This window comes from Triticum urartu, chromosome 3A (assembly GCF_056163025.1).
Source record: "Triticum urartu cultivar PI428250 chromosome 3A, HENAU_Tu73, whole genome shotgun sequence".
NCBI lineage: Eukaryota > Viridiplantae > Streptophyta > Magnoliopsida > Poales > Poaceae > Triticum > Triticum urartu.
The window spans coordinates 565154348-565177225 of NC_141875.1; the positions used below are offsets into that span (position 1 = coordinate 565154348).

At 47.0% G+C, this 22878-nt stretch overlaps 1 protein-coding gene, 1 non-coding gene and 2 pseudogenes across 5 annotated transcripts; 2 read left to right on the forward strand and 2 right to left on the reverse strand.

Moving 5' to 3' along the window:
* Nucleotides 1-481: 481 nt before the first annotated feature.
* LOC125542477 (FAD-binding protein) lies at nucleotides 482-6412 on the forward strand. Of its 3 annotated transcripts, XM_087547727.1 has the most exons (10): nucleotides 482-865; nucleotides 1566-1959; nucleotides 2364-2820; nucleotides 3508-3575; nucleotides 4167-4307; nucleotides 4529-4638; nucleotides 5006-5042; nucleotides 5414-5547; nucleotides 5686-5784; nucleotides 5867-6412. In XM_087547727.1, the coding sequence occupies exons 3-10, from the start codon at nucleotides 2726-2728 to the stop codon at nucleotides 5993-5995; spliced, it is 813 nt and encodes a 270-aa protein (XP_087403853.1). In that variant the 5' UTR covers nucleotides 482-865; nucleotides 1566-1959; nucleotides 2364-2725; the 3' UTR covers nucleotides 5996-6412. The 3 variants fall into 3 exon arrangements, with proteins under 3 accessions (XP_087403853.1, XP_048561484.1, XP_048561485.1); XM_048705527.2 differs by lacking the exon at nucleotides 4529-4638 and having other exon boundaries at nucleotides 492-865; nucleotides 5001-5042; XM_048705528.2 differs by lacking the exon at nucleotides 4529-4638 and having other exon boundaries at nucleotides 492-865; nucleotides 2690-2820; nucleotides 5001-5042.
* A 3671-nt stretch (nucleotides 6413-10083) lies between these two features.
* TRNAS-AGA (transfer RNA serine (anticodon AGA)) lies at nucleotides 10084-10165 on the reverse strand. Its single transcript has one exon. It is a non-coding gene; the product is annotated as a tRNA-Ser (tRNA).
* A 506-nt stretch (nucleotides 10166-10671) lies between these two features.
* LOC125542476 (phosphatidylinositol N-acetylglucosaminyltransferase subunit A-like) lies at nucleotides 10672-14468 on the reverse strand (annotated as a pseudogene). Its single transcript, XR_015619404.1, has 9 exons — nucleotides 14137-14468; nucleotides 13693-13836; nucleotides 13023-13595; nucleotides 12569-12723; nucleotides 11826-11916; nucleotides 11611-11727; nucleotides 11362-11465; nucleotides 11015-11105; nucleotides 10672-10939 (listed from the first exon to the last, which is right to left on the reverse strand). The product of XR_015619404.1 is annotated as a phosphatidylinositol N-acetylglucosaminyltransferase subunit A-like (transcript).
* Nucleotides 14469-17012: 2544 nt separating this feature from the next.
* On the forward strand, nucleotides 17013-19641 carry LOC147980543 (uncharacterized; annotated as a pseudogene).
* Nucleotides 19642-22878: the final 3237 nt, after the last annotated feature.

Consider the following 22878-nt stretch of genomic DNA (forward strand, 5'->3'; position numbering starts at 1 on the left):
AATTGATGATATGGATTTTGGAGATCTTCTTTAGGTTCCTATTTCATGACAAGAAGAAGATAGTCCATCTTCTTCTTTTGGCCTGAATATGTTCAGCTTGAAGAAATTTGTGAAAAACACTGCAAAATGGTGTTCTTTTGTGTAGAACCTGCAGCTCTAGTACTATATTTTGTTGGAGGTTATTATGGTTATTTGTATCATGACTACTGTCTGTATTCTGGTTGATTTTGGTTGAATTCTGGTTGAAAACGGAGTATTTTTACAGGTTTCTATCCAGTCTGAATATGTTCTGTTCCATTCTACTGTTTACATTCAGTTAACTGTCCATAGATGCACTTGTTGCTGCAGCTGGGCTGTTTGCTCCCGAATGGGCCTCCCTTGTTGCTTATGTGGGCTGGCCTGGCTGAACTGTGTTGTGTGAGGGAAGGAAACATGAAACAGAGCAGGGGACACACGATGGAAAAGAAACGGCATCCAGCTGCCTCAAGGCTGCCTCTGACTTGCTATAAGCAAGTTAGAGAATCTGCGCCGCACCACCGCCACCAAATCCGCTTCGCTGCACCGCGAAGTCGTCGCCGAAAGCAGCGGTCCAAGCTCCCGACCCGCACTTCTATCAGCCGCTGCCCCACCGCGCGGGGAGACGAAGACGCCCGGCACTGCAGCATTTCTGCGCTGACGCCGCTGTGATTTGACCCCGGCACCCGGTCGATCGCTTCTTGCTATTGGCTTCCCCTCCTTTTGGCCGGGTCGCTGGGTTCCAGTACAGGAGTTCAGCTCCGGCTGCTTTGTTCCTTCCGCTTCTTGGAGCTTTCCCTGCCCTCACCTCGTGGTAGCCGCCAGCCCGCCCGCCAGAGCCTCCTCGGAGGTACGCTATTGCTCATAGATAGTGAGCCCTGGGGGTCTCTGACCGATGGGATCGATTATGCTCGTGTCTTATTCTCTATCTAGTGTTCGTTGTGGCCTTATGGGTGGGGATTGAGTTCTCCTTGGGGAAGATCTGTGCCCCCCTTGCTCGATAAGCAGTAAAGATGATGGCGTTTTCACTGTTCGTGCTATGATTCGCCTGCTCAAGTCGGGGTTTAGCTTATCGATTTCACACCTGAGGCTCTTTTGATGCTAGATAGTGTCCCACCAGCGATGATCTGCCTAGTGACCGGCTTGCCCGTTGCAGCGTTTGATTTGTGCGTGTTATTGCCAATTGCTGGGTAATTCTGAATAAGAGTTGCTTATTAGCTCGCCTTATGTTTTCGTTAGGGTACTCCCGATCTAATTTTACTAGCTAGTTCTCCTATGGATCTGATGATCTTGTATTTGGCTCAATTGCAAAAATTGGTGCAGTTGGTCTATTGAGCTGTGGCTATTCGTATTAGCTCGGCTCTCTTTAAAATAGGTACAAACCATAACTTGTGTTCATTTGAGACTACTTTCAGGGTGGTTGAACATGGGATTGTCAAGTTAGCATAACAGATCTTTTTGGAAAGTATTTCGTATGCATCAATTGATACAAAAATTCTTTGTTTTACTAGATGAACCAACTGAAAATTTCTGTATTTCTTCAATGCTAGGTTTGTGCTGGAGGCTGAGAGGGTACAATCGGCCCAGTCGTCCCGGCCCAGTCGTCCCGGCCCGCAGCACAACAGGCCAGCAGGACCGACTCCTCTGCTCCAGCCGAGCGCCTGCTCTGTCCTCTCTCCCGCACCAGCCGCCCCCCGCCGGACCCGGACGCCCCGCCGTAGCCCGGCACGCCGCACCCTTCCCGCCCTCCAACTCAAGCCGCGTTGCCTGCAAGTGGCTGCGCGCCTGCGCCCTGCGCCAGCGGCCAGCCACATCAGTCTCCCCGGCGGCCGGCGGTGTGCAGGCGTGGAGACGTGCAACATAACAGGCTAGCAGCTGGGAGCTGAGCAGCAGCCTGCAGCCACTTTTTTGCAGAGTCGATTTGCGGTTTGTCCAGAGCCGAAGGTAAGACTGAGGTGGACTAGGTTGCTACTCCCTCCGTCCCATAATATAAGAACGTTTTTGACACTAGTGTAGTATCAAAAATGTTCTTATATTATGGGACGGAGGGAGTAATTGTTTGCTAATTGCTATTCAGAGAACAATGATGATCCCTGCTAGCTAGCACAAACAATCAAGAGCAAGTTGCTAATTGTTATCCAGTACAGTACAGTACATGAACCGATGAACACATACGCATGTACATAATTTTGTTGTCAATTTTTTGTAAGGTGGATCACTCTGTATTCAAATTCTAGATCCGCCGTTGGTCATAAGCGCCTAGTTTTTGGCCCGGGGTTCACTGCAACCCTGGCTCTGATGAACCTGACTCGTCTGTGCTCTTGAAGATCTGTGCTTGCTGTGTATAGGGATGGGCGCTTCGTCGCGACTTGGTATCCATGTCAACGAGTATGCTCACACCATATCCGCCGAGGAGTTCCTCGCGGCACATCCGAACAATGTGCTGGAGAGCAGCGATCCAACAAGGGCATATTAGTATATTTTTGTATAGTTTATTTGTTCTGTATTTGTAAAAACATCTTGAACATGTATCATCAAACCAAATAATCGACTTTGAATATTTCATCAAAGGCTGACTAACTTTGGATATATATGATCAAAGATCCATCGACTTTGTTACAGATCATCAAATTCCTCCAACCTTACTTCTATTTCTTTTTCCTTTTTCTTTCAGTCAGATCTTTCTCCGCGTCAGGTTTAGCTGGACTTTATGGTGGATGAAGCAGCAGTACACCAGGACTCCCCGCTGTTGGCGCCAATGTCCAAGGAGGAAGCTCGGCGCTGCTTCTTTGATTTCATGACCAAGTAATTAGTGACCTGAATCTTTTGAATATCATACACTTGATTGATTCACCATTTGCAGTGGACATAGTGAATTGGCGGAGCTGTAGTGGAAACAAAAGCCCATTGCGAATTAACATGGTTTGATGACACAGTTGGTAGGAGCAGAGAACCAGATATCGACAGAAAGTTTTCAACATTTAGTACTGACATCGGGTAACTCAGTTAAAATGTCGCAGAACATGTATATAGCTTTTCACCAAATGTCGCAGTACATGTTTATCAAAATAATTATTAGCTAATCTTAAAAAATGATGCTATTCATAACTGAAAACTTTATCAATCTATAACTGTGTTGTAACTTCATTTACAATTACTAGTAGAACAATCCACTTATTTTTGGAACAACAATGTGATTACCCAACAAGCGTCAGCCATCTCAAGGAGTCGTGTCTAGTATTCCCCTTTGAATTGTGCGTGAACTTTTACTTCTTGACTTGAATTTGGAAGGAACGATATATTACTCCCTTCTTTTGTGTGTTTTGGAGAACATTTTTTGGTGATATATGCCCAGCTGGTTTGTAGGATACAACTAGTATGTGTTTCCTTGCTCCGCATAGACACTTCTATTGAAATTTTATTTTTCTACTTTTCCTGTGGTTGTGAATTTTTTGTACTAATCATATATGTGTGTGTTGTTATTGTCAACAGAGTTACACAATATGAGGAGCTAGTTGATGCCGGAAAAATGTTTCTTGTAAAGTTTCGTCAGGAATTAGGTTGGTTCATTCTTCTCCATGAATACCCCAGTGTTGGTTCCTTTGCTTTGTATTGTATTCTCTGACCATTTTTTATGGAAGTCCCTTTCCTAGAATCCCTATTTGTACAATTAATAGGTCTAGTGATTCCCCCATTTGCTGACATGTCAGACCTATTGATAGTTAGGAACTTAGAAGATATGTAAGCAGCCAGGGTCCTAAAGTGTGCTCCAGACATGGCGCTAAACTGCTAAAGTAGAAACCTTCATCATTTGCTCTCACAGATGTCAACATTTTTTACTAGCATTTCTTGTACTGTAATACTGAACAAAGTGATAAATTGATTTCGTATTTCGACAATTTTATTTGGTAGTTTCTTGAAGCTGTAATTTTTTCATGAAGTAAATTTCTGCTCTAAGCTTTGGTGAATTTGCCAGTGAAGTTTATGAAGTAAATTTCATGGTAAGGTTTTGAGGTGTCAATTGCCAGTGAACAGCTTATGCATAAAAATCTTGCTTGGATTTCTGAACATTATTGTGTTGATAGATACTGCACAGTCCCCTATTATTTCTTTTGCACTCATGTTCAAATTCCATGACTCACTTATTTCAGAGCATTTTCGAAGACCAATGATTCCCATGGAATCAGGTGCTGTCAGTCAGTTAGTCAAATCTAACTACACTGATCGACTGAAGTCCTATCTTGAAGCAGGCTGCCACCTTCAGCACCAAAGTATCTGGAATATTAACCAGTGTAAGTTAAAAGTCACTTTTCCTGTGCCTGAGTGTATCGTGTATCTATACTAGAGCGCTGCTGTTTTATTATTAATCTAGCAGATATGTTTTTCCATTTGAATTTCTTCCTGGTGGTCTTTTTATCTAGTTGATTAGATGAAGTTACACTGCTGTGTGTATGTAACTCACAGTACAGAAAAATGCCATGTAGAATACTATACAATGCTTCAGCTTTTTTAGCGTGCTGCTGTGATCAAATGAGTAGGCCCTCTTGTGCAACCCACGATGCTGAAATATTGTGCATCTTGGTTACTGTGGCAGCAGGGCACAACTGCATTATCTATGTTCAGGTTTTGATCTGTTAGTTTAATTGTAAGGTTATCGATAAGAGTTTCGATTATATTAGAGTGTTAGATATAGAGTTTGAGCTCAGTGACAGGCCAATGACAGTGGATAGATTCTGATTGTTAGGGGAAATACCTGTTCTGTTGCAAATCAGCCAGAACTCATGGTACCAAAAGATATTATAAATTCAAGTAACTCTTTGTAACACTAGGGTTTTAATATAGGACCCTAGTTATTATGCATGATTCTTATCTTTGGACATGTCTATTTGGCTGAAACTAGTATCTCTCATTTGTAACAAACATATTTACATTTAGTCAGTAGCTTTTTAACTATTTCTGTCTGATAGTACAGTAACTTTTTGCAGTACAGTCTTGCGAGGAGAAACTTGAGGACCATATAAATAAAGGTAGCTTCATCTCTCTGTTAATCATTACTGCATAACTTATTCCATGGTCTCAGAAAAGGTGTTGTTACTTAGTTGCAGTGAAACAGCTGTGATGGTCTAATTTACTCAGAGGCACGCACACTGGTCTTTGTTTGAATTTTTGCGTTTCCTCATTCCTTCTCCCTTTTCCTCTTTTCTTTAAGACACACAGTACTTGCTAGTAGAAGCATTTTCTTTCACTTTCACGTCCTCATTTTACAATGTGCACAACAATGAACCTTCATGTTCTCTTTTCGTGGATATCGAACTTAAACTCATTATTCATCTGCTCATACCTTACTACTGACCTGTGCTGTCTAATATTTTTATGTTTTCCATTTTATTTTCCCCAGCTAAAGTTTTGATTGAAGAACTTGAATGCCTGGCCGAGGATGTTTATAGCACTACGCTAACAGCCAGCCTTAGTATCTTAGAAGCTTCAGATTGCTCTGATGGCGATAATAACCTGCCAGCAGATTGTTCTGAGGTGTGAATTCTCTTTGTAGTCTTTCCGCCCCATGCTTTATTACTTCAGCCTCGAGTTTTTTCAGTTGGTTAAAATACTATGGCCTGTAGGAACATTGACTAAGCCTCACCCAAAAATGTTGGCACCATATTTTACCAGGATGAAGGGCAGTCTGTGGATCCGCTGGACAGCGCAGTATCTTACTCGAGCGTTATGATTCTGGTTCAGAATATGTTAAAGTTGGATTATTCGATGCAGGTTCGCAAAGAAGCATCTACATGCCACTACTTTCTGTTTACTTTTGGTTGCTATTTTGTGACAGAAGTTTGCTATCCTGCAGGAGAAGATAGTCAAGGCACTGTGCCTTAAAACACCATCGTCGGAGCTAGATGGCTATTGTCTAATGTGGGACTTGCGGCCGTATATTGATGACAATGTGATGCAGCTTGCCTGGAAATTCATTTCTTAGAAGCGGAAGCGGACCATGCTTGATGATAAACTGAGCAGTGTGAACATTAGTGCCTCATAGACAATGATTTTCCAGCAAGTATCCCTATTTACCCTTAGCAGTTTAAATCTTTCAGAGATATTTCTTGATTCTTAAGTTGGTTATTTCCTAATGTTTGTTAGTTCGACTTAGCCTCCAAGTTTGTAAGTTGGCTATATAATGCCTAGGAATATCAGTGAATAGACAAGAAAAATAGTCCCAATTATCTCTCGAAGATTCTCCCCTGCTCTTAGTTGTAGGGAAGCCCCCTCCTGGCTGGGTGTCGCGCGTCATATCTTACAAGAAAGGCAGTGTGCGCTTTGCTGCGCCGCTTATGTCCTTAGGGTTGTACATGTTTTGTTTTATGTGATAATTTTTATAAGTTGTGAAAATTATTTACGTGCTAGTTGGTTTGGTGTGTGGGGGAAACAATGGAGTATGTTTTTTTACCAGAGATATCTATGGACAGACTTTACGGAATCATGGTTACAAATGAATGTGTCAATTTATGGTTAAAAATTAGGAAAAGAGTGGCCCAACGGTGAAAATCTGGGAAGTGATTGGTGGGAGAGTGTTTGCTATGGGCAATCCATAGTATAATTTTCATTTTTTTTATTGTGGTATTTGTGTAGGTCTTTTTGACCGTGTAATTAATACAAACACATTAGAAAATTACCTATGTTGTTGGCCGCATGTGTTGTGTTGATGCTAAACGTGTCATAGTCGATATTTTCTTTTTGTCAATGAAGGCCCACATCACCTAAGCACTTACCAAGGGATCCATTCATCTAGAGATCCCACCATAAAGCACAGGCCAACGACACAATCAATTGTGTATCCAATCCAAATTGAAGACCTCAGTTGAATGAGGGGCTTGAAAATCCGGGAGCTTAATGAAGTTAGAGATTTCATTAGGCCATAACCAAGGATTGACCAAGTCAAGTCAAGGATTAAAGGTCAAAATTAAATGATTAATTTTAAATTGAATACCTTAATTAATTGCAAGGCCTTTTAAATTAGAGAGCTTAGTGTTATAGAGGATATATGTGCAAACCCCACCTACCAAACAACTTTATACGAAGTGGATTGTATATGGAGGGGTTTGGGGCCTTTCAAAGGGATTTGGGGGGATTGGGTGTATAGCTGGTCAAACGGGCCAGGCCAACCAGGCTAGCACGTGAGCATCCTGGCACAGCCCGCGGCACGCCTTGGACCGTGCTTGGGCTTGGAGGCTGGGCACGCGGGTCGGCACGGCACGACCCGTTTATTTATTTTTTAATCTTTTCAAAATATTGGATGGAAAAAAAGTGGATTCACATACTCCTTAAAATCCCCACCTCCCAAAACCTCCCCAATTCTATTCCATCAAACGAGGCCTTAAGTGAGGTCTAGAGGGTGATTTGTCTGGTTTAGAATAGTTTTGGGGATGGCATTAAGAACTCAGTTTTAAACATGAAGGGTTATGTGATCCAAATTGGATACTCCTTAGGCTTATCTGTACTTTTTTCCCAAAGGGTATGATGAGACGCCCGGAATAGCAAAACTGCCACTGTCACTGCGATGCGTCATCCATGGCCAGTTCCGGACTCGCCGTACCGGAGGAAGCTACGCGGAAGGCTCCGGCCAAAGCAGCTCTATTTGCACAAGGCTCGGCCTTGGAGAATAAATACGTGTTTCATCAACCTGGCATGTTGAATTTCTTCAAAGTGACTGAATTGTCAATCTCGTCACCCGTACAACAATAAGTCAACACCCACACTAAGTAAAATATTAAAATGGAAATGATGAATCCCAAACGTTAGGCTTTTAATCATGGTAACCCGAATGTTTTTTATAGCAAGTTTAGTTGACGCGAGGTGGCAAGTTTAGTTGGCAAACATGAAAATCTGAACTAAAATTGCCATAAAAATATGTTCGGGTTGCCATGCTTAAAATCTGAACGTTCGGAATTTACCAGGGTCCTATTGAAATAGGTGAACGAAAAATGAGTTATAGAAAAAAAAATTACTACCACTCTTTGTGGTTAGAAACATGCCAATCTCACGGAGACAAATCACCGCGTAACCCATTCCATTGAATTAACTCTTCTTCCATCATTGCCAAAGAAAAGAAGCCACGACCACTCTCCCGAGACTCTCCCACAAAGGTGAAGAAGCAAGCACTCCTGACGCTAAGTCAAAGTGACTGAATTGTCAATCTGTCACTTGTACAACAATAAGTCAACACACACACTAAGTAAAATATTGAAACGGAAATGACGAATCCCAAAAGTTTGGCTTTTAAGCATGGCAACCCGAACGTTTTTTATGGCAACTTTAGTCGACGCAAGGTGACAAGTTTAGTTGGCAAACATGAAAATCTGAACTAAAATTGCCATAAAAAATGTTTAGGTTGTCATGCTTAAATTCCGAACGTTTGAAATTCACCGGGGTCCTATTGAAATAGGTGAAAGAAAAATGAGTTATAGAAAAAAAAATTGTGGAATAAAATGTAAACATAAATTAAGCAAAAAACGCATACAGAAAAATATTTGACAAAAAACTGCCAATCTCGTCACCCGTAACAAATATGAGTTATGGAACAAAATTCATGGAATAATACTTTTAATTAAAAATATTTTGTTGCAGAAAATATAATCATAAATTAAGCCCACATGATTGCATAGAGCACATTTGACGCAAAAATTGCGTGGTAACTGCCAATCTCGTCACCCGTAACAAATATGAGTTATGGAACAAAATTCGTGGAATAATACTTTTAATTAAAAATATTTTGTTGCAGAAAATATAATCATAAATTAAGCCCACATGATTGCATAGAGCACATTTGACGCAAAAATTACGTGGTCGGCAGGATTCGACGAATCCCAAACGTTAGGCTTTTAATCATGGTAACCCGAATGTTTTTTATAGCAAGTTTAGTTGACGCGAGGTGGCAAGTTTAGTTGGCAAACATGAAAATCTGAACTAAAATTGCCATAAAAATATGTTCGGGTTGCCATGCTTAAAATCTGAACGTTCGGAATTTACCAGGGTCCTATTGAAATAGGTGAACGAAAAATGAGTTATAGAAAAAAAAATTACTACCACTCTTTGTGGTTAGAAACATGCCAATCTCACGGAGACAAATCACCGCGTAACCCATTCCATTGAATTAACTCTTCTTCCATCATTGCCAAAGAAAAGAAGCCACGACCACTCTCCCGAGACTCTCCCACAAAGGTGAAGAAGCAAGCACTCCTGACGCTAAGTCAAAGTGACTGAATTGTCAATCTGTCACTTGTACAACAATAAGTCAACACACACACTAAGTAAAATATTGAAACGGAAATGACGAATCCCAAAAGTTTGGCTTTTAAGCATGGCAACCCGAACGTTTTTTATGGCAACTTTAGTCGACGCAAGGTGACAAGTTTAGTTGGCAAACATGAAAATCCGAACTAAAATTGCCATAAAAAATGTTTAGGTTGTCATGCTTAAATTCCGAACGTTTGAAATTCACCGGGGTCCTATTGAAATAGGTGAAAGAAAAATGAGTTATAGAAAAAAAAATTGTGGAATAAAATGTAAACATAAATTAAGCAAAAAACGCATACAGAAAAATATTTGACAAAAAACTGCCAATCTCGTCACCCGTAACAAATATGAGTTATGGAACAAAATTCGTGGAATAATACTTTTAATTAAAAATATTTTGTTGCAGAAAATATAATCATAAATTAAGCCCACATGATTGCATAGAGCACATTTGACGCAAAAATTGCGTGGTAACTGCCAATCTCGTCACCCGTAACAAATATGAGTTATGGAACAAAATTCGTGGAATAATACTTTTAATTAAAAATATTTTGTTGCAGAAAATATAATCATAAATTAAGCCCACATGATTGCATAGAGCACATTTGACGCAAAAATTGCGTGGTAACTGCCAATCTCGTCACCCGTAACAAATATGAGTTATGGAACAAAATTCGTGGAATAATACTTTTAATTAAAAATATTTTGTTGCAGAAAATATAATCATAAATTAAGCCCACATGATTGCATAGAGCACATTTGACGCAAAAATTACGTGGTCGGCAGGATTCGAACCTGCGCGGGCAAAGCCCACATGATTTCTAGTCATGCCCGATAACCACTCCGGCACGACCACTTCTGTGAGTATTCTCTGTTGGTTCATTAATAATATTAATAACATACAGCATGGGGCCAATCCACCGCTGCAACTTTTACCATGGAAAGACATGGCGGCAGCAGAAGCCGCCTCGTCTTCGACCGCCGCTACGGATGAAAGTACGAGTACACCGACCTCTAACCCTTTTATTCTCACTCTCTTTCTTTCCTGGTCTTATTCATGTTCGTATGTAGTAATAGCCAAACACATACTGAATTTGGATGGACCAACCAAGTTATCTCCATATGTTTCCAAAAAGAGCAAATTCATGACAAAACGAGCTTCAAAATTTTATGCCAACTGTCTCCAAAGTTTATCATCCAAATCAATATCAAAAACCGTAATCTCTTGTAGTCAAAACTAGCACGAACAAGCAGCTGGCGTCCCAGGATTGGCACAAGAGACAGTTCAACCGACATACTGATGGAGCATACAGTTACATCACACAAGAAGTTGAGAATGGCATTACTACCCACACCATTAGCTTTATGCAACAGGACTGTAAATTCCCGTATCAGCAATCTCATTCATAAAGACATGTTCTCAAAACAGTCATTGCAGGTCAAGGAAACACCGAAAGAAATTCCGGAGTGGGAGCCAGCCTAAAATAGATACCATGACCTCCTATACGATCCATGCCACAATGGTTGGAAGAATAGTTCAATTTACTTGCATCTCACACTGGTCATCTGCTGAATCCAATTGAATGTGCAGTGGCCCTATATCTGAGACCTCTTCAATACCTTCAGCGGGCTGAGAGGGAGAGAAACACTATTACAATTTCGTCAATCTCCAGAAAATGAGAAAAGCATGGGTAAAAAAAATTACCCAGAGGAATTCTAGAAGGCACCACACAAGGTAATTTATGATCATAACGAGGCAAAACAGTTTGCCTGCCCAAACTCCACATGTGAGGTATCTACACCATTAAGGGTACAGAACATCAGCGACTTCCTTTTGTGTTTGCCGTCGTTGGGAAAATGTGGTGGTATTGCCCACAGTTTGACCAGTACAGCTAACCACTATATGGAACATAAAAAGTATAGAATTAACACTTTGACAGACAATATATGTAAGGACAGCTGACGATCCAAAAATAAAATCTGGTCTTCAGTTACAAATAATCTGAAATGACAGAAGATGAATTTACAGTCCCTGCTCTACCTTTTACTCACCGGGGAAGACGATCTAGCAAATTAGTGTTTGATGACTGCATTGCACGATCGTAGACAATCTCTGTTCTTTTGGCCACATCATCCCAACTATAGAGTTTTTTCATCTACGATGCACATTAGATTTGAATAAGCACAAAAGGACTTTGCATATCAATTTTCTACTAAAGGAAAAACTGGTGCAGAACGCCCTTTTCTGAGAGTGGTCCAATGCGCAGTAAGGTCGACCAGGTGCATAGAGTTAAAACTCACCGGACGATGCATAATTTGGGGATCTATACCAGGAAGTATGTCGATGGCTTGCCTGACAGCTCGTACCATATCTTCTGGATCTGGTTCTGCAAGCACTATCATGTCATCTGGTAGAACCTGAAAAAGAGTCATTTGTAGGAAACTGCAAATTGTCCAACTAGCTGGAATTTATTTTTCTCTACAAAAGAAAAACTTCAAAATTATAAATAGCATACCTCTGGAACCCCTCCGACTCTAGTGCTTACTGTCAACAGCCCGCAGCTTGCTGCTTCCAGAATGGCTATGCAAAATGCTTCTGTAAGCGAACTACAAGAGCAAAGGCTAAGCCTCACGTCTCAGTATTACCATGGTTAATTGCACTATGCACAACTTTCATAAACAATGTTAACTTATCCACCTTCTAATTTTCAAACAATATTAGGATTATGTAAGTGAAAAAGAAAAGCTATTTTCTTTCTGTTTGCATTAGATCCATGAAATACATACTTATAATTCCATAAGAAATATTCCCGCAACATCAGTATGTTTTATCACATGATATTCTACATACATGTTTGAAGAACCAGAGGTTCACAGGAACAATTATTCAATAATCTGGCACGAATATGACCAAGTGCAGAAAAGATCCAATGTATCCAAAGTGGCTCAAAATATCTGTTCTAGGAGAGCGCTAAGCATTCAAACATTCAAATACAGCAATTTTAGCTACTCTGTTAATGGTAGTGATCATTGCCACAGACGCCATGGGTTTTCAGAATTCAATGGACAAGTTTGGTAAAAGCAACTTCATCCGTCGCAACAAAAACTGAAAATTGGAACCTGACAGGACTATTTCAACAGATAAGAGTATACGATAATCGATGGCAAAGTAGAAATCCAGTAAGAACAGAAAAAGGCACATATATAACCAACAATCTAGATATTTTGAACACAAAAGAATGAATACTCAGAAAGGTACCTGTTAAGAAATATATGACCAGATATCAGAACAGATCATACTTGAGCACGAGGTACAGCCCCTAACATCTCAACTCTATTCTGAAGGGAGAACTTCTCCCTCATCTCTTCAAGTCGCACACGTTTTGGACCATCGCCTCCAACAATAAAACGAACCTGAGAAATCCAAGATTTATTAACTGAGGGAACATAATCCACTATAACTCCAAAACAACATAGAATAAGAAAGTAAAGGTGCAAGATGGTAACGTATGAACCAAAACATTCTATGAAGCTGAACTGTCAGGCAATTTATTATATATATCAGACCAGAAAGGACGACAGTGATCAAAACAGTATGTCTATATGCCGAGTTACGAACTTTTTCGGCCTTATAGTAAATACATGTAGTTCACCTTTTCTTATTTCATGAGTGGCTCATGCAAAGAGTGCTGTAGGTTTTAGCTATAACCCACCTTTGGAAATAAATGGCATACTTCTGGAATGACTTCAACAAGAAGGTCGGCACCTTTTCGATATACTAATCTACTTATCACAACAATAATGATTACATCACAGCTTAAGCGGTTCGAGGAGGGAGTAAACATTGTAGTATCCACTGCATTAGGAACCATGAAAACCTTCTCTGGAGATATCCCTTACCTCAAGACAGTGTTCTCTTTGCTTGTGTGAGATACACATATGGCCTGATCAATATCTGCAAGAGTAAACTGCAGCACCTTATTCATGTGAATGCTTCCAACATCAGCAAAACCATAAAGCGAGTGGTCCGTGAAGACAACTTTGTACCCCATCGTCCTAGCATGCATCAATGCTTCATGACACATTGTTGAAAAGGCCTGATGCCCATGCACAACTGATATCTTCTCACGAATAAGAATGGTCCTTATAATTGGAAATGTCATGAATAATGTAGGCAGTGTATTCTGCATCAGGAATGGCCTCCATGGCACATAATAAACCTTCAAGCCGTCAGTAACATATCGTACTCCAGAACGTTTCCCATATGCATGTGTCATGACAACAACCTATAGAATAACAAATGGCATTTTCTCAAAAGTTTACTCAGAAATAGTATAAATGAGCAGAGCAGGATAACAAACAAGCAGTTCATTAGGTAAAGACCTTATGGCGAAGCTTAAGGAGGCACTGCGATAGATAATAGATGTGGCTTTCCACACCGCCAAAGTTTGGGAAGAAAAAGTCAGACACCATCAAAATCCTGTGCTTTCTGCTCTGCCCATCCATTGTGTTCCGAAACACTGAAACCTGAAATAACATAAGCCGATTCATTCACTAATGGAAAAGAGAGTCTAAACAACGCAGGCTAGTGACCTTTAAATCAAACTCATGTTGTCCATATTGATACATCATGCTTAATCTCTAGCTAAATCACTGGCGTATGGAAACAAATTCTGAACATGAAAAGGTGTTAAATTATAAGTAATGATTTTAAAGTGGCGTGTCAGATAAGGGCAATTATCAAATGTTCATTGCCAACCAAAATAAAGTAGAAGGTTTGCCAGAAAGATCTAGGGGGTAGGAGGAGAAGGAGGAGGTTCTGCTCGCCTGTGACGTGACGATTGGCTGAAAGAAGAGGAGGAACCGTTGCCCGTGTTCGTGGATCTGGAGCAACGAGCTCACGAGTGTGGGGCACGATGAAGGCATGAAGACGGAGAAGCAGAAGGAGGTGGGAGAGGAGGGGGGCTAACCTTAGTCGAAGCGGGAGGAGGAAGGCGACCGCCGGACCGTCGCCGGAGCGGCTGGGGGGTTCGAGGGCTTGTAGATCCGGGCCACCTGAGAAGTGCGTTTGGGCGGTGTGACCATTCCGCCAGATCGAAGCCGTTCGGAGTGCATCGGACGGTGGGCGGTTTTCGACCTCTGTTAAAAAGAGTTTAAGCAAACAAAACCCTGCCACGAACCGAAAGCCCACCCTGGCCGAGCGGGAGTGTCGGCACCGATTCATGCTGCCGCTACTAGGGACACGGCCACCGCCGCCGCCTCTTCTCGGCATTGGAGGCGGCGGGAAGCCCGCACTACGGCGACGACAGGCGGCGGTGGTACGAGGAGGAGGGCAAGGCGGTGAAGGTGTCGGTGTGGTGGGACTTCAGAAACTGCCACGTCTCCCGGAACATCAACGTTTGCCGCGTCGCCCAGCGTGTCTCCACCGCGGTCCGCACCGCCGGCGTCCGCGGCCCGCTCGCCATCATCGCGCGGTGCATGATGCGCTAGTTGCCACTGGCGTCGTCATCTCCCACTTCCCAGGCAGTTGCGTCCTCCCATCCTATCTTTCCGTTCCATCTCCATCTGCGTGCTTGTGATTTCAGCTGCGTGTTATTTGGGAATTTCGTGGTGTGTTTCGCTTGTTGTGCTGCTGGTGCCTGGTGATTTGCAGCGCATTGCTATGTTTTGCGTCGTTAGTATGCTTGGGTTAATGGTCATGAATTGCGAATCATAGTTCTGTTTATTCCTACTATTTCGCACAATCGAATACCACAAATGAGTGACTTTGACAATACACTTGGGTTTTTTATAAGGAAGGAGGACCCCCGGTCTCTGCATCTGAGCGATGCATACTGCCACTTTATTAGTTATTCTCACAAGACCTTATAAAATCATACAACAGTAAAACTAAAGTCACCGTCTAAGCAACAACTGTCGTTACTCCTATCCAATTGATGAAGAGGCGATGATAGCCTGAGCCTAATACCAAATAGACATCGCAGCCAAACCTAAACATCTAAGACCTGAGGTCCCAACCAAGACGCCTGCCGGGTATGGGGCACCTACGAGTCCGGTGCACTCCTCAATCAGGACGCGTGCCGGGTATGAGGCCGCCGCAGCCACCTGTCATCAATCCATCTTCAGTGTTGTACTGCTGCATCCACCTTGCCCGGTCTAGCGGCCGTCGACGCCACCACGACGCCAGACAATGTCACCCTCCTGCGCGAGTCCATCATCGCACATCAGACTCCTAATCTCCGGGGCGCCATGCCAGCTAGATCTGTCACCATCCATGTGTATGATGAAGCACCACTCCACCAAAAGACGTCGTCCACTGGTCCCGCGAGCCCGCGTACACCCGAAGGTAGCATATAGTAGTAACTTCTCCACCGCGATGCCTTCAAGAAGGGAACGACGTCGTAGAGCGCCGCCACCGCCAGCTTTGGCATCTAGCCAAGAGCAGGTTTTCACCCAGATCTGTTTGAAGAACTCCATCCAGCTTCTTGTGCACGGACCGCCGCCTTCTCTGTCGGAGACTAGATCAAAAGGATCCAGCCGCCGCCGCCAGATCCATGCAGCCAACATCGGGAGATGACGACAGTCTCCCCATACCAGAGCTAGCAGGAACCGGAGCAGATCGAGTCGGAGACGATGATACTCCTAGATCTCCGGCAGACCAGCGAACCACCAGCGCCAGCCGGGCCGCCGCCACCTCCCGCATCGTCCGGTAGTCACCAGATCCGGGACGAGCCGGAACCGGTCGGACCAACGGGCGCGCCGCCACCCAGCCGTGGGGTCGTCGCCCCGGCCACCGTCGCCCCCTGTGCATCCGGCCGATTCCCACCGGCACCAGCACAGCCGCCGCCGCCGGCCGAAGTGGGGCCCGCATCTCCACGGATCTGGGCGTCTGCACCACCCATGGATTCGGGGGAGAGGGGAGAGGCCCTCCGTCACCGCGTTGCACGCACGAGCTTTGCCCGGCGCCGACTACCTGCGGCGGCGGAGGGGAGGACGGGATGTCGAGGAGGGTCGTTGGCGACAGAGGTTGGCCCTCGTGTCACCCGCGAGGGGGGCGACGCGAGAGGGGAGCAAAACAAAATTAGCAAATGCAAACACAGATGCACCGCCTCGCACTTGGGTTGCTTAGAATTGAATTGCGCTTGTGCTTTTGAATAATGCTATCAATTTGACAGCTAGTAGTACATCAGTTTTTGTGTTGCTTTTCAGAAAGTGTGGCTTCCTCCTTATGGAAATTTCATGCCATACTGGCATTAGCGACTGGTATGGTACATAATAGCCAGCCTGCTACTTGACTTTACACTTGCCTGCTCTGGAGTTAGAGCATCTCCAACAGCCGCGCAATGAGCGGCGCGCTAAAAAAATATTTATAGCGTCGGAATAGCCAGTTTTTGTGCGCCGTGGAGCACTGGCTCCAGCGGCTGCTGCAAAAAATTGCGCACGCGCGCCGTTCCAGCAGACGCGCTAAACTACAGAGCGCGAGCAGCCGGCGCTTGCAATATGTTCATTTTAGAGACAATATAGTGATATTTCAAACATCGAAACAAGATATAGCATAGTTTAAAATCACCCAACCAAGTTCATGACATAGAAGTTCAAAATCATGCCACATCACATCATCATCCAACCAAGTTCAAAATCATCTAACCAGGTTCAAAATCACCCAACCAACTTCATCATGACATAAAAGTTCACACAAACAAATGGCACATCAACAATCATGCCGCATCCTCATCTTCGTCCTCCTCTTCCCCCGATTCTTCTTCCTCACCCGAAGACGATTCTTCCTCCTCTTCATTGTCGCGCACCGCATCATTATGGGAAGCTCGGAAGGTGTTGGCAAGATCTCCAACGGCATCATGCAAAGGTATGTGAGGCACACCGGAAGACATGCGTCCATCCATGTCACCCGGAGGTGCTCCCATGCCTCCCATGAGAGACTCAAAACTCATGCCTCCCATAGTAGCTCTGGATCTTCAAATCGCGAGTATCCACAAAACTGGGCCGTGTTCGGCATGGCTCTCGCTCGGGCGCCTCCGCGGCCCTCACCTACCGCTCCTGCCTCACCCGCCGCGCCATGCGCAGCCCCCCTCGCCGCGTCGGCCTTCATTGATGCTGCCTTCGGCCGGGTCCTGCCCTGTGTCGCCTTGCGGGACGCATGGGATGCCTCGACGCCCAGCCTCGCGGACTCAGTCTCCGGACGGATCTTCCCATGTGTGGCTCTGCGAGAGGTGAGCGCTGGTGAGATCCGGGTAAGTGATTCCCCCAGCTCCTCTTCTTGCCCTCTGTCTGCTTCGCAGCCGCCCGTCGCAGTGCTCCCACCTCCATCTTGGGCCGCAGTGGTGGCTGCGCCCGACAGGTCTAGCCTGCAGTCGATCGTGGTAGTGCATGGCCGCGAGGATTCGCCTGTCGCCGGGCTGGAGCCTTGCCCTGTGGATGGCCCTAATGCGGCGATGGCCTTGGCTGCACCGGTGATCCGTTTCTCTCTTGCTCCGTCTGCCTCGGCATCTATTGCTGATGGGGCTGGCGTGGGCCGGACGGAGGTCTCCTCTCGGCGTGCTCTGAAGACGGCGAGGCGTCAGGCGTGTGAGGATGCCCGGTGCTCAAAAGATTTGCGTCTGCGGACCCATGATCGCCCTACTCCGTCTGCTGCCGCTGAAGGATTCAAGAGGAGATTTGGCAATCTGTGTTACCGCTGCCTGGGCTCAAGACACAAGTTCTTCGAGTGCCGCGACCCTATAACTTGCTACTCTTGCAAGCGGCCTGGCCATCTTGAGCATGGCTGCCCTGAGCGCCCGAAGAGCAATCTTGCCGCGAGCCGCGCGCCTTTGCCCGCCCCGCCTCCGCCTCCGTCTGCTGCTACTGTGGTGCCCTCTCTGCCGCCACCGCCTCCGTCCGCTCCTCCATCTCCCCCGTGTCCTATTGTGAGCCGTGCTGCTGCACCCGTGCTGCCCATGGACTATGTCCCGGGCGAGGCGGTGCGGAGGCCGGCCAACTCTAGCTGCACGGTCGTCAGCACTCCGGCGATGGAGGCGGAGGCCCATCGCCTGCGCTCGTCAGCGATCATTCTGACAGCGGTTGGGCAATGCTCCGGCATCACCGCCGACATGGTGGCGCGCGCGGTCGAGCGGGACTTCCGCTTCCCCTGGAGCGACATCGCCGTGGCGCCGTTCTTCCCCGACGACTTCCTCCTCACCATGTTCCAGCCTGCCCAGAGGGATCTGGCTCTCGAGCAGAGGGGCATCGAGGTGGTTGGCGTGCAATTCAAGTTCTGGCCATGGCTGCCTCCCCCCGGCAGCAGCCGCGTCTGGCGGTACTACTGCCGCGTGGCCATCGAGAGGCTGCCGCTCAACTCATGGGACTGGGACAACGTCAAGGAGGTCATCGGCAAGGACTGCGATCTTGACCTCATCGAGCAGCAGTCCACCACCAAGGCCAACTGTTCTGCCCTCTTCGCCTGGCTATGGACATGGCACCGGGACAAGATCTCGCGTGCATCTGACTTCAACATGCTGCAGCGTCCCGACATCGCCCGCCCCAGGGAGTTCTTGCCCGAGGGCATGCCTGCGGAGGAGGGCAAGGAGGGCCCGTTCTTCTCGGTTCTGATCCACCTGGATGTGGTGAAGGATTACACGCCCATCTCGCCGGACGCCTCGCCGGTGCTTGGCGGGCGAAGGGAGTGGCCGCGCACCTACCGGTTCAAGGGCAAGTGGCGCTTTGGGGCGCGCGATGGAGATGACAGGGCGCGGTCGGTCCGGTCTAGTTTGGCTCGGTTCGGGAGCCGTCAGAGCGACGATGAGGAAGGTGACGGCGGCAGCAGCCGTCGTCGCGGCAAGCGGGGCGGTGTACACAAGCGATTCTTCTAGAGCATGCGCGAGCAAGCGATGTGCAGAGACACTGCGAGCAGAGACCCCCGAGCCTCGCCGCCACAGGCGGCATGCTAACCTTCATGGCGGCGATGCGCCGATGGGTTCGGGCGCTCCGCCCGTGCGGCAACGGCGTGGGAGCCTGCCGGCGGCCAGCGTGTCCATCACTCCTGCGCTTGAAGTGGTCCGAGTTGATCAGAGGGAGCCAGAGAGGGAGCAGCCCGACAGTCATGAGGTGGCTAAGGCCGTCAGCGATGCCATGAGCACGACTGCTGAAGGGGAACATGTGGGGCTGCCTGAGGCCATGCAGCTCGAGGAGATCCTGCCGATTGAGCTGCCTCCTGCTGATCTTGCGGCCAGGGTGCTAACTTTTGGCCACGGAAAGCGGCGGACTTGCGATGAGGACCTTTTCAACACCAGCACTACCACTTTTGGGATGATGCAGCTGTACTGGCCTCCTCGGTAGCGGTCCCTGTTTTGCTTCAGCCCAAGCACTGTCTGGCCATAGCCGGATGTAGAGGCCCTAACAGCGGCTGCTGTTGGACCTTACTTTGTTGCCGCCCCCGACAACTGCGCGCCGCCCTTCGTTCCAACAACGCCCGACAGCCTTGCTTTGCTCCCACTGCCGCCGTCCTTTGCTGATGGCCCACAACTGGGCATGGCGTTTGGACCAAGCTTCGGTATCAGTACTTCCCAACCCATGGGGGAGGGGCTGCCGCTCAGCGAGATGATGGGATGGTTCGCCTCTGGGCCCGATGTGTTGTTTGGGCCAGGGGTCCAGTGCACCCCCACTCTTTCCAGCCCGGGCTTCGATTCTGCCCAACAAGATATGAGTGTTGGGCCTTGGGTCTGTCTGACCCAGTCGGTGGAGGAACAACGCGCTAGACGCGCCCTGGTGGAGGCAAACTTGACCGGCCCAGGCCCGGTGACGGCTATCACGGCACGAGTGGCAGAGCTTCACATCGACGAGCAGCATGCTTTTGTCAGCAAGATCGCTGCACTACTTTTGTGTTTTGGGCTCCCCTCCCGCTACGACCTCCAGCTCACAGAGGCGTTCGCTGCGCCAACGCCTTCTTGGAGCAGGGAAAGGAACCCCGTCAGAGCGCTCGAACTTCTCCACCTCTAGGCGCACTCAAGCTGCAATCTGCGTCAAGCTCGGCATCATCAAGAAGGCTGAGGAGTTCTCTGACGACACCATGTTGTCTTATGTGTTTTTCCGTGCCCCAATGCCGCCGGAGAATGTGGCAAAGTTAGCAGAGATTGCCGGGCTATCCTCGCTGGCGCAACTCCGTCTTCCTGATGAGGAACTGCAGGCCATCCTCGAGGAGCTCTCTGTGAGGGCTGCCTGAAGTGCGTGCCGCTTCCCCCGGTAGTACTAGAGTTCCTATGATTAGTGCCTACTGTGTTGTCTGTCTCTACCCCCCTTTGTGCGCCCTTGGCTGCCTCTGTACCGCTCGCATTTGCTCTTTGTTGGTGCGCCCTTTGGTTGCCCGGTGTCTGTCACCTGAACCCGGCTCCCAGTAGCCGTCGAACCATCAATGTACCCTCGGTTGTTATGTTTGTTTTCCATGAATGATCAACTATCTCTCTTGAATTGGAATGTTAGGGGGCTAAACGATTCCGCGCGACGCGCGACGGTCCGCGCATTGATTGACCAGTCTGCAAGTTTGATTATCTGCTTGCAGGAATCCAAGCTTGCGGCCTGCTCGGCGGCGGACCGGACAGAGATCCTGGGGCCGAGGTTCGATATGCATGCTGCTCTTAATGCCAACGGCACCAGAGGAGGGATTCTTCTAGGTTGGAGGTCAGATCGTTTCACTACGACCGCAATCGAGGCACGCGAGTTCTCCATTACGGCCTGCTTCTCGCCCGTGGATGGAGGGGATCAGTGGTCTTTGACTACTATTTATGGGCCACATGATGAGCCCAGGAAGCCGTCATTTCTTGCGGAACTTGCGCAGATTCATAACGCAATTCGGGGACCTTGGCTGCTAATAGGCGATTTCAACCTGATCAAAGACCCGCAGGACAAAAACAATAATCGGATCTGCCGGCGTTGGACGAACCGTTTCCGCCGCACCCTTAACAGATCAAGCCTGCACGAAATCCCCCTAATTGGTTGCAAATACACATGGAGTAACGAGAAGCAAGTGCCCACCCTTGTTCATCTAGATCGTGCCTTCTGTAATGTGGAGTGGGAGCTGCTCTTCTCAGCCGCCAAGCTCTTGCCACTTGCCTCTGCCATCTCCGACCATTGTCCACTGATGTTGGTGAATGAGGGGATCATCGCCACCAACCGTCGGTTCCGCTATGAGAGCTATTGGTAGTTCATCACGGGTTTTAGCGAGGTAGTGCAGCTAGCCTGGGCAGAAGGAACTGGTGGCAGATGCCCAATTTCGCGCTTCAATTTGAAGCTTTGGCGCACTAGTAGAGCACTGAGAAACTGGAGCAGAACACACATCGGGGACCTGCAAAAATAGCTGGCCATTGCAAATGAGCTAATTCTGTAGCTTGAGATAGTGCAAGAGTCCCGCCAGCTAACATTCGCAGAGCATGAACTGCGGCATACACTAAAATCCAGAACGATGGGCTTGGCGGTCCTACTTAAGATCAAGAGCCGTCAACGGAGCCGTGTGCTTTGGCTCAAGGCCGGAGATGCCAATACAAAATTCTTCCAATGGAAAGCGAATGCTCAGCATAAGCGGAACATGATCCATGTCCTCCATGGTCCACAGGGCGCGGTGTCCTCTGCCGAAGGAATGTTGCAGCTAGCCCATGGCTATTTCACTGATGTCTTTGGGACAACCCAAACGACCACAACCACTTTAATTTGGGACGAGCTGGACCTCGATCAGATTGATATGGATGACATTGAAGGGGAATTCACCCTCGAAGAGGTCAAGGCTGCAATTAATGACACACCTGCAGATAAGGCGCCCGGCCCGGGTGGCTTTTCGGGTGGCTTTTTCAGGACATGTTGGGAGATAATTAAGCTTGACCTGCTCGCGGCGCTCAACCAGCTGTATCACATGGACAACACTGGTCTAGCTAGGATCAACAAAGCTCGGATTGTCCTTTTGCCTAAGAAACTAGGTGCAGATAGCCTGCAGGACTTCCGGCCGATCTCTCTTGTACACAACCTGATCAAAATATTCACTAAGATCTTAGCCAGAAGACTTGCGCCAAAGCTGAGTCAGCTTGTTGACCCATGCCAGGTTGCATTCATCAAGTACCGCAGCATCCAGGAGAATTTCTTATACGTCCAGAACACCGCAAGGTTCTTCCACAAAAGCAAGAAAGCGACCGTCTTGCTAAAGCTCGATATCGCTAAAGCATTTGACTCGGTGTCTTGGACCTATCTGTTGGATATGCCAGAGCAAGGGGATTTAGCGTTAGGTGGAGGGAGTGGATTGCCATGCTCCTTCGAACCTCTTCATCGAGTGTCTTAGTCAACGGAGCCTTATCAGAGTCAATTTTGCATCGGCAAGGACTGAGGCAGGGTGATCCCATCTCACCATTCCTTTTTGTGCTTGCCATGGACCCTTTGCAGCAAATCATGAACCTATCCACCGAACGAGGCCTCCTTTCTAAGCTACCCGGGCGCCGTCCGGTGATGCGCTGCTCCTTCTACGCCGATGATGTTGTCCTGTTTCTGAAGCCGTCGGCGCCGGACGCTAATATGATAAAGCTACTGCTCACATTC